This window comes from Hyperolius riggenbachi, chromosome 8 (assembly GCF_040937935.1).
Source record: "Hyperolius riggenbachi isolate aHypRig1 chromosome 8, aHypRig1.pri, whole genome shotgun sequence".
Lineage (NCBI taxonomy): Eukaryota > Metazoa > Chordata > Amphibia > Anura > Hyperoliidae > Hyperolius > Hyperolius riggenbachi.
The window spans coordinates 64,406,255-64,418,497 of record NC_090653.1 but is presented as its reverse complement, the minus strand read 5'-3'; the positions used below and the strand labels follow the sequence as shown (position 1 = coordinate 64,418,497).

The 12,243-nt window shown below is 41.1% G+C and overlaps 1 protein-coding gene across 2 annotated transcripts in view; it reads right to left on the bottom strand.

Annotated features, from left to right (window-relative positions):
• DLL3 (delta like canonical Notch ligand 3) overlaps positions 1-12,243 on the bottom strand; it is a 109,009-nt gene that overhangs the window by 6,538 nt on the left and 90,228 nt on the right. For both annotated transcript variants that reach the window (XM_068249442.1, XM_068249441.1), the window contains exons 5-6: positions 11,032-11,393; positions 4,071-4,290 (exon numbers count right to left, since the gene is read on the bottom strand). In XM_068249442.1, the coding sequence (XP_068105543.1) occupies positions 4,071-4,290; positions 11,032-11,393 (582 nt within the window). The remainder of the gene's footprint in view (positions 1-4,070; positions 4,291-11,031; positions 11,394-12,243) is intronic.

The window sequence follows — 12,243 nt, the reverse complement described above, 5'->3', positions numbered from 1 at the left end:
CCCCTGGGGCTCACTTCAGGTTTTTTTTTTAAAGATAATTTTTATTAAGTTTTATCAAACAAACAACACATAGAAAAACAACACATTTCCTCCACTAGCTGTGATAGCAGACAGTGAACATAACAGGTAGTGCATATAACAGTTATATGATAAGAGGCAGGTGTAATTCAGTTTATACGCGCTTGTATATATACATACATACATTTCCATATCATGGTCTATTGCATGACTGGGCATTATAATTTTAATTAACCTTATAAGATCACAATTCTTGGATTAATATATAGCATATCTGTGTTATAGGTGCAGATCCTGTACCATAGTTGTGATATCTAGGTTAGGGATAGGTGCTATGGTTTCAAAGGAATCTACCCATACGCTCCATACCTTGTTGAATTTAGTAAACTGGGCTCTAGCTTGATAGGTGAGTTTATATAAAGGTATTGCATCATTGACCAGCTTTATCCAAGTTTTAATTACTGGCGGATTGGGTTGCTTCCAACACACCGTTATGGCTTTCCTAGCATAGTAAAGTAGGATTCTAATCAGTGTTTTTTTGTGTTTCCCGCAGGCCATGTCTCCCAGAATACCCAGCATGCATATTTGAAATGAAAGACTGATGGGTAGTCCTATTTTAGTAGATAAGAAATGAACAACAGATTTCCAATACTTTTGGACTTGTGGACAGGACCAGACAGAGTGTATGAAATCTGCATTTGGTGCAGCGCATTTGAAGCACATTCCATTTTGAGCTTTACTCATTTTTGCCAACCGGCTTGGTGATAGATATGCCTGGTGTAACCATTTGACTTGAATGATTTTATCTTTTGATGCAATGGTTGTACCAAAATATGTAGTTTGAAACTCCTCCCATTGTAAATCTGTTATTTCCGGATCTGCACGTTGCCATTTATCCCTATATGTACCTCGTTTAGCCGTGTATTTATGAATCATAATAAAATTGTAATATTTTGATATTAGTTTTGTAAACTCTTTATTTAACAATAGTGATTCCAATAGGGATGGTATAAGAGGAATTTGCGGTAGACCCATTTGTGCTTTGATCGCATGCCGTAATTGGAAATACCTAAACAGCGAGTGTCGGGGAAGGTTAAATTCCCGACGAAGCGTTACATAGTCCTTGAACATGCCATCTAAATATAGTTGGTTAATATATTTAATATTGTGATTGCACCAAAATGAAATGTCTGGGATTGTCAGCAACTCTGGTAGGTTATTATTGAGCCATAGTGGGGAGCTAGGAGACATAGCCATTGGTAATGGATCACATATTTTTTGTACTTTTTGATATATTTTAATTGTATTTTTAATAAGCGATGTACCTTTATCCCCGGAAGGCACTGACCCCCTGTATATTGCATTGCATAGTGCTTCATAAGAGGATGCAATATCAGCTTCAGTGTTCATTGCTGAGTCAGTCCTACAGGAACTCAGCCAGTTAGCAACCGGGACCAATTGGGATGCCAAATAGTAAGCGAAGAAGTCAGGTAGCGCGAGCCCCCCTTGTGTTGTGGGGAGTCTAAGGACTGCAAGCGCCAGTCTGGGGGAGCCACCGTTCCATAAAAAGGAAGAGATAATCGAGTCTAATTTTTTAAAGTGTTTTTGTTGTAACCAGCATGGTGCCATTTGAAGGACATAAAGCAGCTTTGGAGCTATAATCATTTTGATTGAGGATACCCTCCCCAAAAGATTCAGGGGGAGTGCCATCCACTGTTTTAATTTTTGTTCAGTATTATTTATAAGGGGGATTAAGTTATTGTCAACATAGCTGTGTATATTTTTATGTATCCATATCCCCAGATATTTGAATTTATCCACCACTTGTAATTTGGAGGCTGAATGTATGGTGGAGTGATCGAATTGATCTAATGGGAATAATACTGATTTGGCCCAGTTAATTGTGAGTCCTGATATTTGCCCAAATTGTTCATATAGTTCTAGAACCTCTGCCAAGGAGGGTCCAGGATCCGCTAAATAAATCAGCATGTCATCAGCATACAGAGAAATTTTCTCTTCTATATGAATTATAGAGAGCCCATGTATTCGGTCAGATTGTCGGACCGCCTGTGCCAGAGGTTCTATTGCCAATGCGAACAACAGTGGGGATAGGGGACAACCTTGCCTGGTTCCCCTTGTTATTTTAAGTTCTTGAGATATGGTTTGGTGTACCCTGACTCTTGCTGTTGGTTTATTATATAATATTGCGATCCATTTGCGGAACCCGGGTCCAAATCCAAACCTCTCTAATGTTTGCAGCAAAAATGACCACTCAATAGAGTCAAAAGCCTTGTTGGCATCAAGTGAGAGGATGACTCTTGTACCCGTGCATGCATGTGGATATTGTATGTTGGAGAATAGTCTCCTTATATTAAGTCTAGTGGACCTTCCTGCTATAAAACCGCACTGATCTGAATGTATTAATTTTTGCATAACTTTATCCAGTCTAATTGCAAGGACTTTGGCTAGGATTTTCGTATCAATATTAATTAGCGAAATAGGCCGATAGGAGTCGCATTCATAAGGGTTTTTCCCAGGTTTTAGTATTATTGTAATAAGGGCCTCGCGCATAGAAGCTGGTAATATATCATTTACGTATATATCTGTAAAAAGGGCCGTTAATCTAGGAACTAAGTCAGCTTTATTTTTAATATACCATTCCACCGGTATTCCATCAGGGCCCGGTGCTTTACCTATATTTATTAATGAAATGGCCATGCTAATTTCCTCTGCACTAATGGGAGCATCTAGCTGCTCAATGTCGGTCATTTCTAGGGTTGGTAGGTTTAGATTATTTAGAAAATTTGAAGTGTGTTCCGTGTATGGATTAATCCGGGAGGATCACTTCAGGTTTACGTTAAGATGTTACCCTTCTATAAAAAATTAAAAAAAAAATAAGATGAAAGAGATTTTCAAAGGAAATTAAAAGAGAGCTAGGCAATGTACTTGTAAATAGCTAATTTGAAGGAGAACTACATAAAATCTCATTGGGTTAAGCGATGCATAAAAATAACTTTTGTAATTGATACTTTTTTTTTCAAAATGATGTGTCACCAGGGATATCCCCCGATGGCGGCGGAAAGCCGAAACCTGGTCGGCAGAGGAGAATTGGCTATCTCTTAAAGTACCAGCATTGGTTTTTGGCATAAGGTGCACTTTGCATTGTGGATTGTGCAATACCTTATAGGCGTGATTATGCAATAAGGGTCCAGTGTGCATGTGGGTACATATTATCTTGGCGCCGCTCAGTTCGGCGCGGGGAGAGCCTAATGACGGCTCTCCCCGCTGCCGCTAAACTCCGAGGCGGCGTTAAATACTATGTAATTCGGGGTCTGGCACCCGCCAGAGCTCCGCATTACCGCTACGCGGGGCGCGCATCATAGCATTGCTGCTATGACGGCGCCCAGTTTCGGCGCTCGGCTCATAGAGCCTCGCGCCAAAATGAACTGATCCGTGTGCATGGACCTGCAATGCAAGTTAAATGTTTTTTATTCTATGTGTGACCCCTTTGTGCAATAGACAAGCCTGATTGTGGTTTTATATACCCTGGTGGTGGCCACATAACCCTGTTGTTGAGCACTGAGTGACTGCAGGCCTCACGGAGTTGTGGTTTAATGAGACAGCAGCACTGAGAATTACAAGTTTTTAAGTGTACAGCTGCCCCCAATGTTCAACAGAGATGAATGAGCGCATTGTTCCCCTTTTGGCCCTGCCCACCTGAAGCCACTCCTATTATCTCTCTTCTCCCTCCATAGAAGCAGTAAACGTCACTTGACTGTAGCCAAGCCTTTGACGAGGGTTCAAATCCCAGCTCAAGCCAGTACGTGAAATAGTTCGGAGTCTTTGGGCAAGGCTCCCAAATGATCCTAGTCGTCTGTGGAGCCGAGTGGAGAAAAGCACGATATAAATGTTCTGTGTCTTGTCTTGTGTCTGTATTATGCTTGTGCCTGTACGTTTGTGTGCACCTTTAATTAATGCCCAATCCAATGAGACTTTTTGAAACTCTTCTTCAGTGCTGAATATTATACTGGATAGGATAACTTTAATCTTACCATTTAGGCATGGATTGTTGGTGCAACGATCAATCTTCTTCTCACAGTTGGAGCCGTGGTAATTGACGGGGCAGCGGCAGATGTAGCCACCAACTATGGTCTTTTCTACACATGTGCCCCCATTGAAGCATGGGCCATCTGCACACGTCATGGCACTGATGTCACAGTTCTTGCCATAGAAACCTCGAGGACACACACATTTGTAGTCATTTTCCAGGTCCTAAGGGGGGAAATGGTTCGGAGGGGACAATGGAGGAGGTGGGATTGGAAAACAGAGAGAAAAGTTGGGTAGACAAGGGGATAAACATTCGAAAAAGGGAAGAATGAAGATGGATAATGGTTCCAGCATCATTGTGTAACAAATCGATGGTGGGTGAAAAGAAAGGGGACAAGATTGAAACAGAAGGTAGGAGGTGGATTATGGAAGGAATAGTGGGGGGATGAGTGAAGAAAATGGCAGAGAAGAATTGTCACCATGGAGAAAATATTATATGCATGTACATACTGTAATTTTTACCACATAAATAAGCATGATGTTAGTTACGTTACAATTTATGTCACTGGGCCAGGTTTATCAAAGTCTTTGACCTGACAAATATAAAACACTTTTTAAAAAAATAATTCAAAATTGCTTTTTTTACCGTCTGAAATAAACATACATTGCATAATGGTTCTACTAAATCCAACAAAGAAGCAGCTGACATCAATTTACATTATACAGTACTGGCACCGGAATAAAAAACCTTTATCCATGCTTCAGCTGCTGCCCTGTTTCACTCTGTTCCTACTTTCCAAGCGAGGAATGTTTCGCTCGCTTACTCGCACTCAGTGGCGTAGCTAAGCAGCTGTGGGCCCCGATGCAAGTCTTACATTGGGGCCCCCCAAACACTGTATACATAACAAGTGATACGGCGCACCAAAACCTGCCAATGGAAACTACAGTGTCAGAGGTGCAAGAAGTGGATGGGGAGCAGTTTGTTAATGATTACCATTATTCAAAGTATTTATAAAAGTCATTATTATGAGCACAGGAGCAATAGAGAGCTAGTACTGCAGTTGAGGGAAGGCCCCTCGGGGACCCTCTGGCCCAAGGGCCCTGATGCGGTCGCAACCTCTGCAACTCCTATTGCTACACCCCTGCTCGTACTAGTGAACCTGGCTGCTAGCAGTGACTCAACTGTACAAAAATGTGTCCTTCACATTCCCCTCAAGTCTTTACTAAACTGAGTACCTGAAACACATGCAGCAAGATGTGGAGACCATGGGGTGTATCTGGGTAATTTAGAGTCTATGACAAGCACTGAAATTGCGCCTCCCCTTCCCCTCTAAAAACAGCATCCTTTCTCCTGTACATGTGTTATGGTTGCCTAAATTATTGCTGAAGTTGCTTTTTTGGAAATATCTCTTCTTATTCCCTCTCTGTCCTCTTTTGTAACACTAAACCAAATGTGCCCTACATACATAAGTTAAGTAGCCATGCTCCCTAGATTAAAGAATTAATCTGATCAAATCAAAGATAGCTTTATTGGCATGACCAAGCTTCAATACAGGCATTGCCAAAGCAGGGAGAATGGGGGACATGGGATGGGGTGTGGGTACAGTGAGTTAGCAGTTCATGGACATTTTTTTTAGGGGTGGGGGACAGTTCATTTATGCTCCTCTCAGTCTTTGGCATGCTGTGACATAGTGTGCATCTGAGGTCTGAGCGATGGGGAGGCACAGGGGCAGGAATGGAGGCACAGTACAGGGGCAGGAATGGGGGCACAGTACAGGGGCAGGCATGGCGCTCATGGTGCTGTGGCACCCATGGCACAAGCCATGACTGCACCCCGCTAGATACGCCTCTGGTGGGGACAAGGCCCTTGTGCAGCTAGATCAGGACTATAAGCACCCAGGCAGAATTGTGGATAAATGCTGCTCATAACTTAAGAGTTCTGGATTTGATTCTTGCCAAAGAGAGGGACTGCATGGAATTTTTGTCCTTTTTGTATTTGCATGGGTTTTCCTTTGGGTTGGGTTCCCTCCACATGTCAGAAATCATATGGTTAATTCATTGACTTTCCCCCAGTTTGGCCTTAGCATGTATTGTGGCCTTTGAGTTGTGAACCTCAAAGCCACAGTGAGTACTGAGAACTAATCGATCTTGCGTAACACCTTGGTGCCCTATACATATCAAAAATAAATGTAATAGCATAAAAAGAATGGGGCAGGAATATGGGTAAATGGCAGCAGCTGAAGAACAAATTGTGGTTTCTGTGCCGCGACAAATAAACAGATGCCTACTGCTACCTTGAAAGATCTAATGGAAGAGAAATTCAACAAAGCAATAACTGAAGAATAAGCATTTTCGAATTATTTTGTAAAAAGTAAGTTATAATTTCAGGTACCCTTCAATCATCTAGAGGGTATTCAGACAGATATTTGCTGTTATTATCTCAGGGAAGGGGAAGGAAATCTGAGTCTTTCCAGTTACTACAGACAAAACGTTTTATTTTTGATAAATGAGGCCCATTGTGCTTATGAGTATGGATACCAATGGTAAGTGAATTACTGTTGTGCAACTGTATAGAAGCATGCGGCCTGTGTGACAATGGATTCTATACAGACTGATGCCTGGTACACACCATGCCATTTCCCATCAAAAAGATGATCGAATCAATTATTTCCGACAGGCCCAATTGTTCTTGTGATATATTTTCCAATCACTTATATATAAAATTGATCAGAAAAATTATCGGAAGTCAGATTGGATCTGTTGGAAATAATCGATTTGCCCCGTCTATCTAACGGGAAATTGCATGGTGTGTGCCAGGCATTAGGGATATGGGGTGAATGAGGTGGACGACCTTGCTATAATTGTGTGTATATGGATTTACTATTTATTGTTTAATATCTACATATTGAGAGATATGTTATTTGTCTACACTACTGTGGATGAGCCATGAGATGAAATGATATCTATGTAAAAGAGTGGCCACACACAATACAATAAAATGATCTGATTTTATAGCAATTTTATAAAAACAATCGTTTCTACAGAAAAATCTACATTTTTTTTTTTTTTTATGCGACTGAAAATTATGATTGGATTTCCCATTTTTTTTTTATTTTTCTCGAACGGGAGTGGCGGAAATTTCTAATCAATTTTTTTTAACAAGATTGTATGGTGTGTGATAGAATGACAGTTTCATAATGTAGAAACACAAGCAATTTTTTTCAGAGTTTTCAATCTTTTTTTTTCTTCATAATTGGGCAAAAATTGAACACGTGTGATACACTGATCAGATTTTTCAAATGGTACAATCAATCAGAAAAAATCGATTGTAAATCATGAATTGAAAAGAAATGTAAAAATTGTACGGTGTGTGGCCACCTTTAGATGTAAGAATGCATGTGTATAGCGACCATACGTACCTGTGAGGAGATGTATGTATTATGGAAAAGCATGTGATGTGCAATTCTGCTAGATCCGGTCATGCTGCTATAAAACTCTGTACGTTGTTTTTTTTTATATACTAGGACAACAATGTAGAACCCCACACAATGGGCCTCATTTAAATAAGTTTAAATGGAACGTTCCAAATCCCTTCTCACCCCTAGTCTCCCAACAGCTTAGTATTGACCATGAGGTGAGATGGGAGATTTCATCCATTAGCGCCATCTGCTGGTCTGATCTGGCATCACATCCACATAATGGCTTTTAGCTATGACAAACAAGTCTCCATAGTTATGGAGCTGTCACAACTCCTTCCTAAAATTGTTCTCTTTCCCAGAATAAGGCCTCATCCAGTGGTGGTATGGAGCACAAAAAATGCTCACTGAGCACAAACATGTCCTTAAAGGACCACTATCATGGAAAATTGTAAAATGCATGTGTATGCATATGTATAAAATGGATATTGGTTGAAGAGTAAAATGCACTATAAATGTATTTTTTTTGCGAGGTCTCTGTCACACTAAGCAGTAAAAATGTGGCAGATCTGACAGGTTTTGGACTGGTCCATCTCCTCATAGGGTATTCACACGGTTTTCTTTATTTTCAAAAACACACCCTGAAAGGTTCAGCCCAACTAATAAGGAGATGGACTAGTCCAAAACCTGTCAGATTTGTACTGCCTACTGTCAGCGTCAGGAACATGGGAAAAAGGTAATTTATAGTGCATTTTACTTGTGGAGAAATGTATTTGTTATACATGTGTATTTTAAATTTTACATTTTTTTGTAATAGTTGTCCTTTAAAAAGGAAAAGGACCACTAGCAGGCTGTGTTTCCAGATATTCACTTTTACCTACAGCTGGGCTCTTACATGTACCCGCCCCTGTCAAAATACAAGTTCTAACACGGTGACGACTTCCTAATAATGAGAACCTGGGCCTGCAGGTGGCTACATGAGCTCTGGATACATGGCAGACATATCCAAAATAAACTCAGACCTGCTTAGGAGAAAACAAAAATGAAAACTGAGAACATGGACAAGATGGAACATTTAATGCATTTCACAGTGTGGTGACTATAAGGGATTGATTTCTGGAAAAGGCCACAAAGGCCTGGGCATTGGGCGGCAGCAGCCCAAGTGGCACCTGATCATAAGAGGAGTAGCTACAGTGGAAAAAGGGAAACTGATGCCCAAGGGAGCTGTTAATGATTGAAAGAGAGGGGCTATACTTATTGCATGATACACATGGAAGAGGGGATGCACAATGGAATGGAATGGAATGGGAAAGGGTGTGTGTGTGTGTGTGTGTGTGTGTGGGGGGGGGGGGGGTCGCTGCTGCACAAGAAAGGGGAGCAACAATATAATTGGCCCAGGGGCACAAAAAGTATACATTGGCCTTGGTGACTACTGTATGTGATGGGGCGTGTACTTGTTTTGGAAACCTGCATTTCAAAATTATCTGCAATTTTGTAAATAAGCAGCCTGTAAACATTTTAGTATGACACTGCGCTTATCTGGCATCCTACGTGGGGTGCACTAGTGTACATACACGCCAATCTACGTGGGACGCCGCACAAGCACGGTGTCATCCTGCATATTGGGTGGAATATGACTTTATAAGAAGCACATACCTTCTATTGATAGATTTCTAACCTGTCTAACCTCGTTTTTCCAGTTGCTATATGTTTATTGATGCATTCGGTATATTGGATAAAATGTATACCCCTGACGAAGCAGCCTGTGAGCAGCGAAACATAGGCTGTAAAAGGAAGTATATTGGATGTGCACCTGGAGCATCAACTACAGCGCTTTTAATTATGGACTAAAATTGGAACACTATGGCCTCGATTCATCAACACTTAGCAAATTTGTTAACAACAGTTTGGTAAAATACCGAATTTGTTAACTTCATTTCAGGATTCATCAAAGTTATCTACAGCTGTTAGCGAACATTCGGTAACGATTCGGTAACGATTCGCTAAAACGGAAGAAAGTGCAATTCATGAAAAAGAAAGTGGGCGTGGTTTAGCGTTACATTTAGGATTAGTTATCTCCTTCACTGCTCTGTCGTTATTCCTGTCAGATCATTGCTGACAGAGAAGATGGAGCCATTTGAAGTGGTTATGTATCAGCTGAGAGTGATTCAAAGGCGCAGAAGGGCAAGAATAAGGTCTGCAACCATATAAATTTGTAAGAGAATAGATTTATTTGCTATAACACGACATCTGCATTTCTCTTGAATCATCTTGTAAGAGAACACAGGCAGTGTCAGGGTTAACTAATTTGCTAGCTGCACTATAATTTTTTAGAAAAGGCTCCTATCAAATTGTGGGATTGTCCCAACCACTTTCAGAGTCCTGGTCCAGGTGTTAAGCCCTATTCAGAATGTTGCTACGTAGTGCTCAAAGGACTGCCTTTTACCCACAATTCCATTGGAATCTTATGGCCTTGTGTTAAATTACTGCTGTAAAATGGAAATATCGACACGTTATCGAATGTTTACCGAATTGTTATCGAATTCACACCGAATGCCGAAAAACCTTGATGAATACAACTAGAAATCGCTAAACTTCGAATTCGGTAATTTAACAAACTGGAAAAAGTTATCTCAAAGACAATGATGAATCGAGGCCTATGTTGTATACTCAACCTGAAGAGAAAGTAAACTTCACATAATGTAATAAGTGAGTTGTAAGTAATATATTGGTGCCTAGCTACAACATTCACTAAAACTTCTAATGTTTTGTGGCTAATGGATAAAAATTCTACAAAAAAAGTATATTTTATTCCTCTTTGTCTCTTTGTCACATTAAAAGGTAATTCTAAGAGGTGTCATTGGAGTGGACACTAAACTGGAATAAATGAGTCTGGAAGAGGGGGGATTTCCTCAGTGGTTTTACCCCTTTCTTATTCTATTTAAAGCAAATAGTCTGCCTTTGATACTTTTAGCCATATGCCCTGAACAAGCAGACTGAGTTGCCGCATGCTAGTTTCAGGTGTGTTATTCATGAAAAATCATTAGAACGACAGGCAACTGATATTTAAAAGGAGATAAATATGGCAGCCTGCATATAGTCCTCTCACTTAAGATGTACTTTTAACTTAAAACTTTGGTCATGTGACTACTCTATCACTGTCTTCAGGGTGTACGATGCACCACAAAGCCCCGCCCATGTCTCCGTAGGAGTCACTGGAGCCTATGTCACTGGTCTGTGACGCAGCACTGCCATAACCCCGCCTACAGAGTACTTTCTTTTAAATTCAACTATTTGTACGAAGTGATGTTCATTTAATTTTACAGTACATGAATTCATAAAGAATCATGTAATCAATCTGATGTGATTGGATAGTCGTGACTTGCAAACATTTTGTTGAGCAACAGCAGTGGGCGGAGTTTAGCGTTAAATGGTAAGGTTAACTCGGAACTCCCATGCTATGTAACAAACAACTGATGAGGCTGGACAATGCAGTGGTGTAACCCGATGACTAGCCATTGCCTGGGGGAAGCCTAAGGTCTGTACTTACGTTACAGCTGCCTCCGTTCCTGCAGGGGTTACTGGCGCACTCGTTGCTCTCTATCTCACAGTTGGTCCCGGTGAATCCCGGCCGGCAGTTGCAGGAGTAGCTTCCTTGTCCGGTGTTGGTGCAGCTGGCTCCATTTCGGCACGGCTTGTGGTTGGTGCAGTAATTCAGATCCTGGTTGCAGAACAGGCCTCCCCATCCCTCCTGACAGGTGCACTCGAAGGGCTGAGAGCAGGATCCACGCAGACAGCCGGGATAGCGCACACATTCGTCACATAGGCGGCCCTGCCATCCCATCCGGCACTTGCACTCGCCGGGACCATCGCAGAAGCCGTGAGACTCGCTGCAGCCAGGCAAGCAGATTGCTGCAAGAAAAGAGGCAATGTAGCATGTGTTATTACATGTCAAACTCAGCTGCAACCAAAAGCCATAGTTCAGTGTTACTTGGCATTTGTTTAAAGAAGCTTGTGTAACAAGAGGGGAAATGTGTTGTTCATACTTCTGGCCTGTAGATGGCACTGTGATACTACTGTGATGCTGCATGAGGGCAGGCGCACACATAACATGAAATGCTGCGTTCTATGTCATGTTTCATTTTATGCTTTGTGCATTTTTGCTGTGTTTTTACTGTGTTTTTGGTGCGTTTGTGTTAGCGTTTTTTACCGCAGATACATTTTTCAAGAGTTTTGCGTGCGTTTTAATGTGTTCGCAGGTTCGTACATACAAAACGCATATGCGTTTTGTATGCATTTTTCATATGTTTTTCTTTTGCGTTTTATGCAAATCACTAGGAAGACAACAGGAAGCGGAAGTACGTCATAAAACTATTTTTTTTTATTCACAAACGCATAGAAAAACGCATGGAAAACGCATACAATTGCGTTTCCATTGACTTTCATTATGTGCGTTTTTGCTGCGTTTTTGCAGATTATGCAACAATGCAGAGTTTTCTGCAACGCTAGTGTTTCTGCTATGTGTGCACCTAGCCTGAGGATAAAATCATCTGTGCTGCTCTAGATTATTGATTCCTCTTCCTGCCTGTCTGTGTGTGCTGAAGATCCGAAGCAAAGCATGACTTGATGTACAGAGCTGCTGTAGTTCCAGTTATTCAGCATCTGTGATTACTGAACACAACAAAGACCATCAAGTTGAATCAAGTGTGGATTTTTTATGCCTTCCTGTCACAAACAGGTTAAAATGAAAATATGTCTCTAG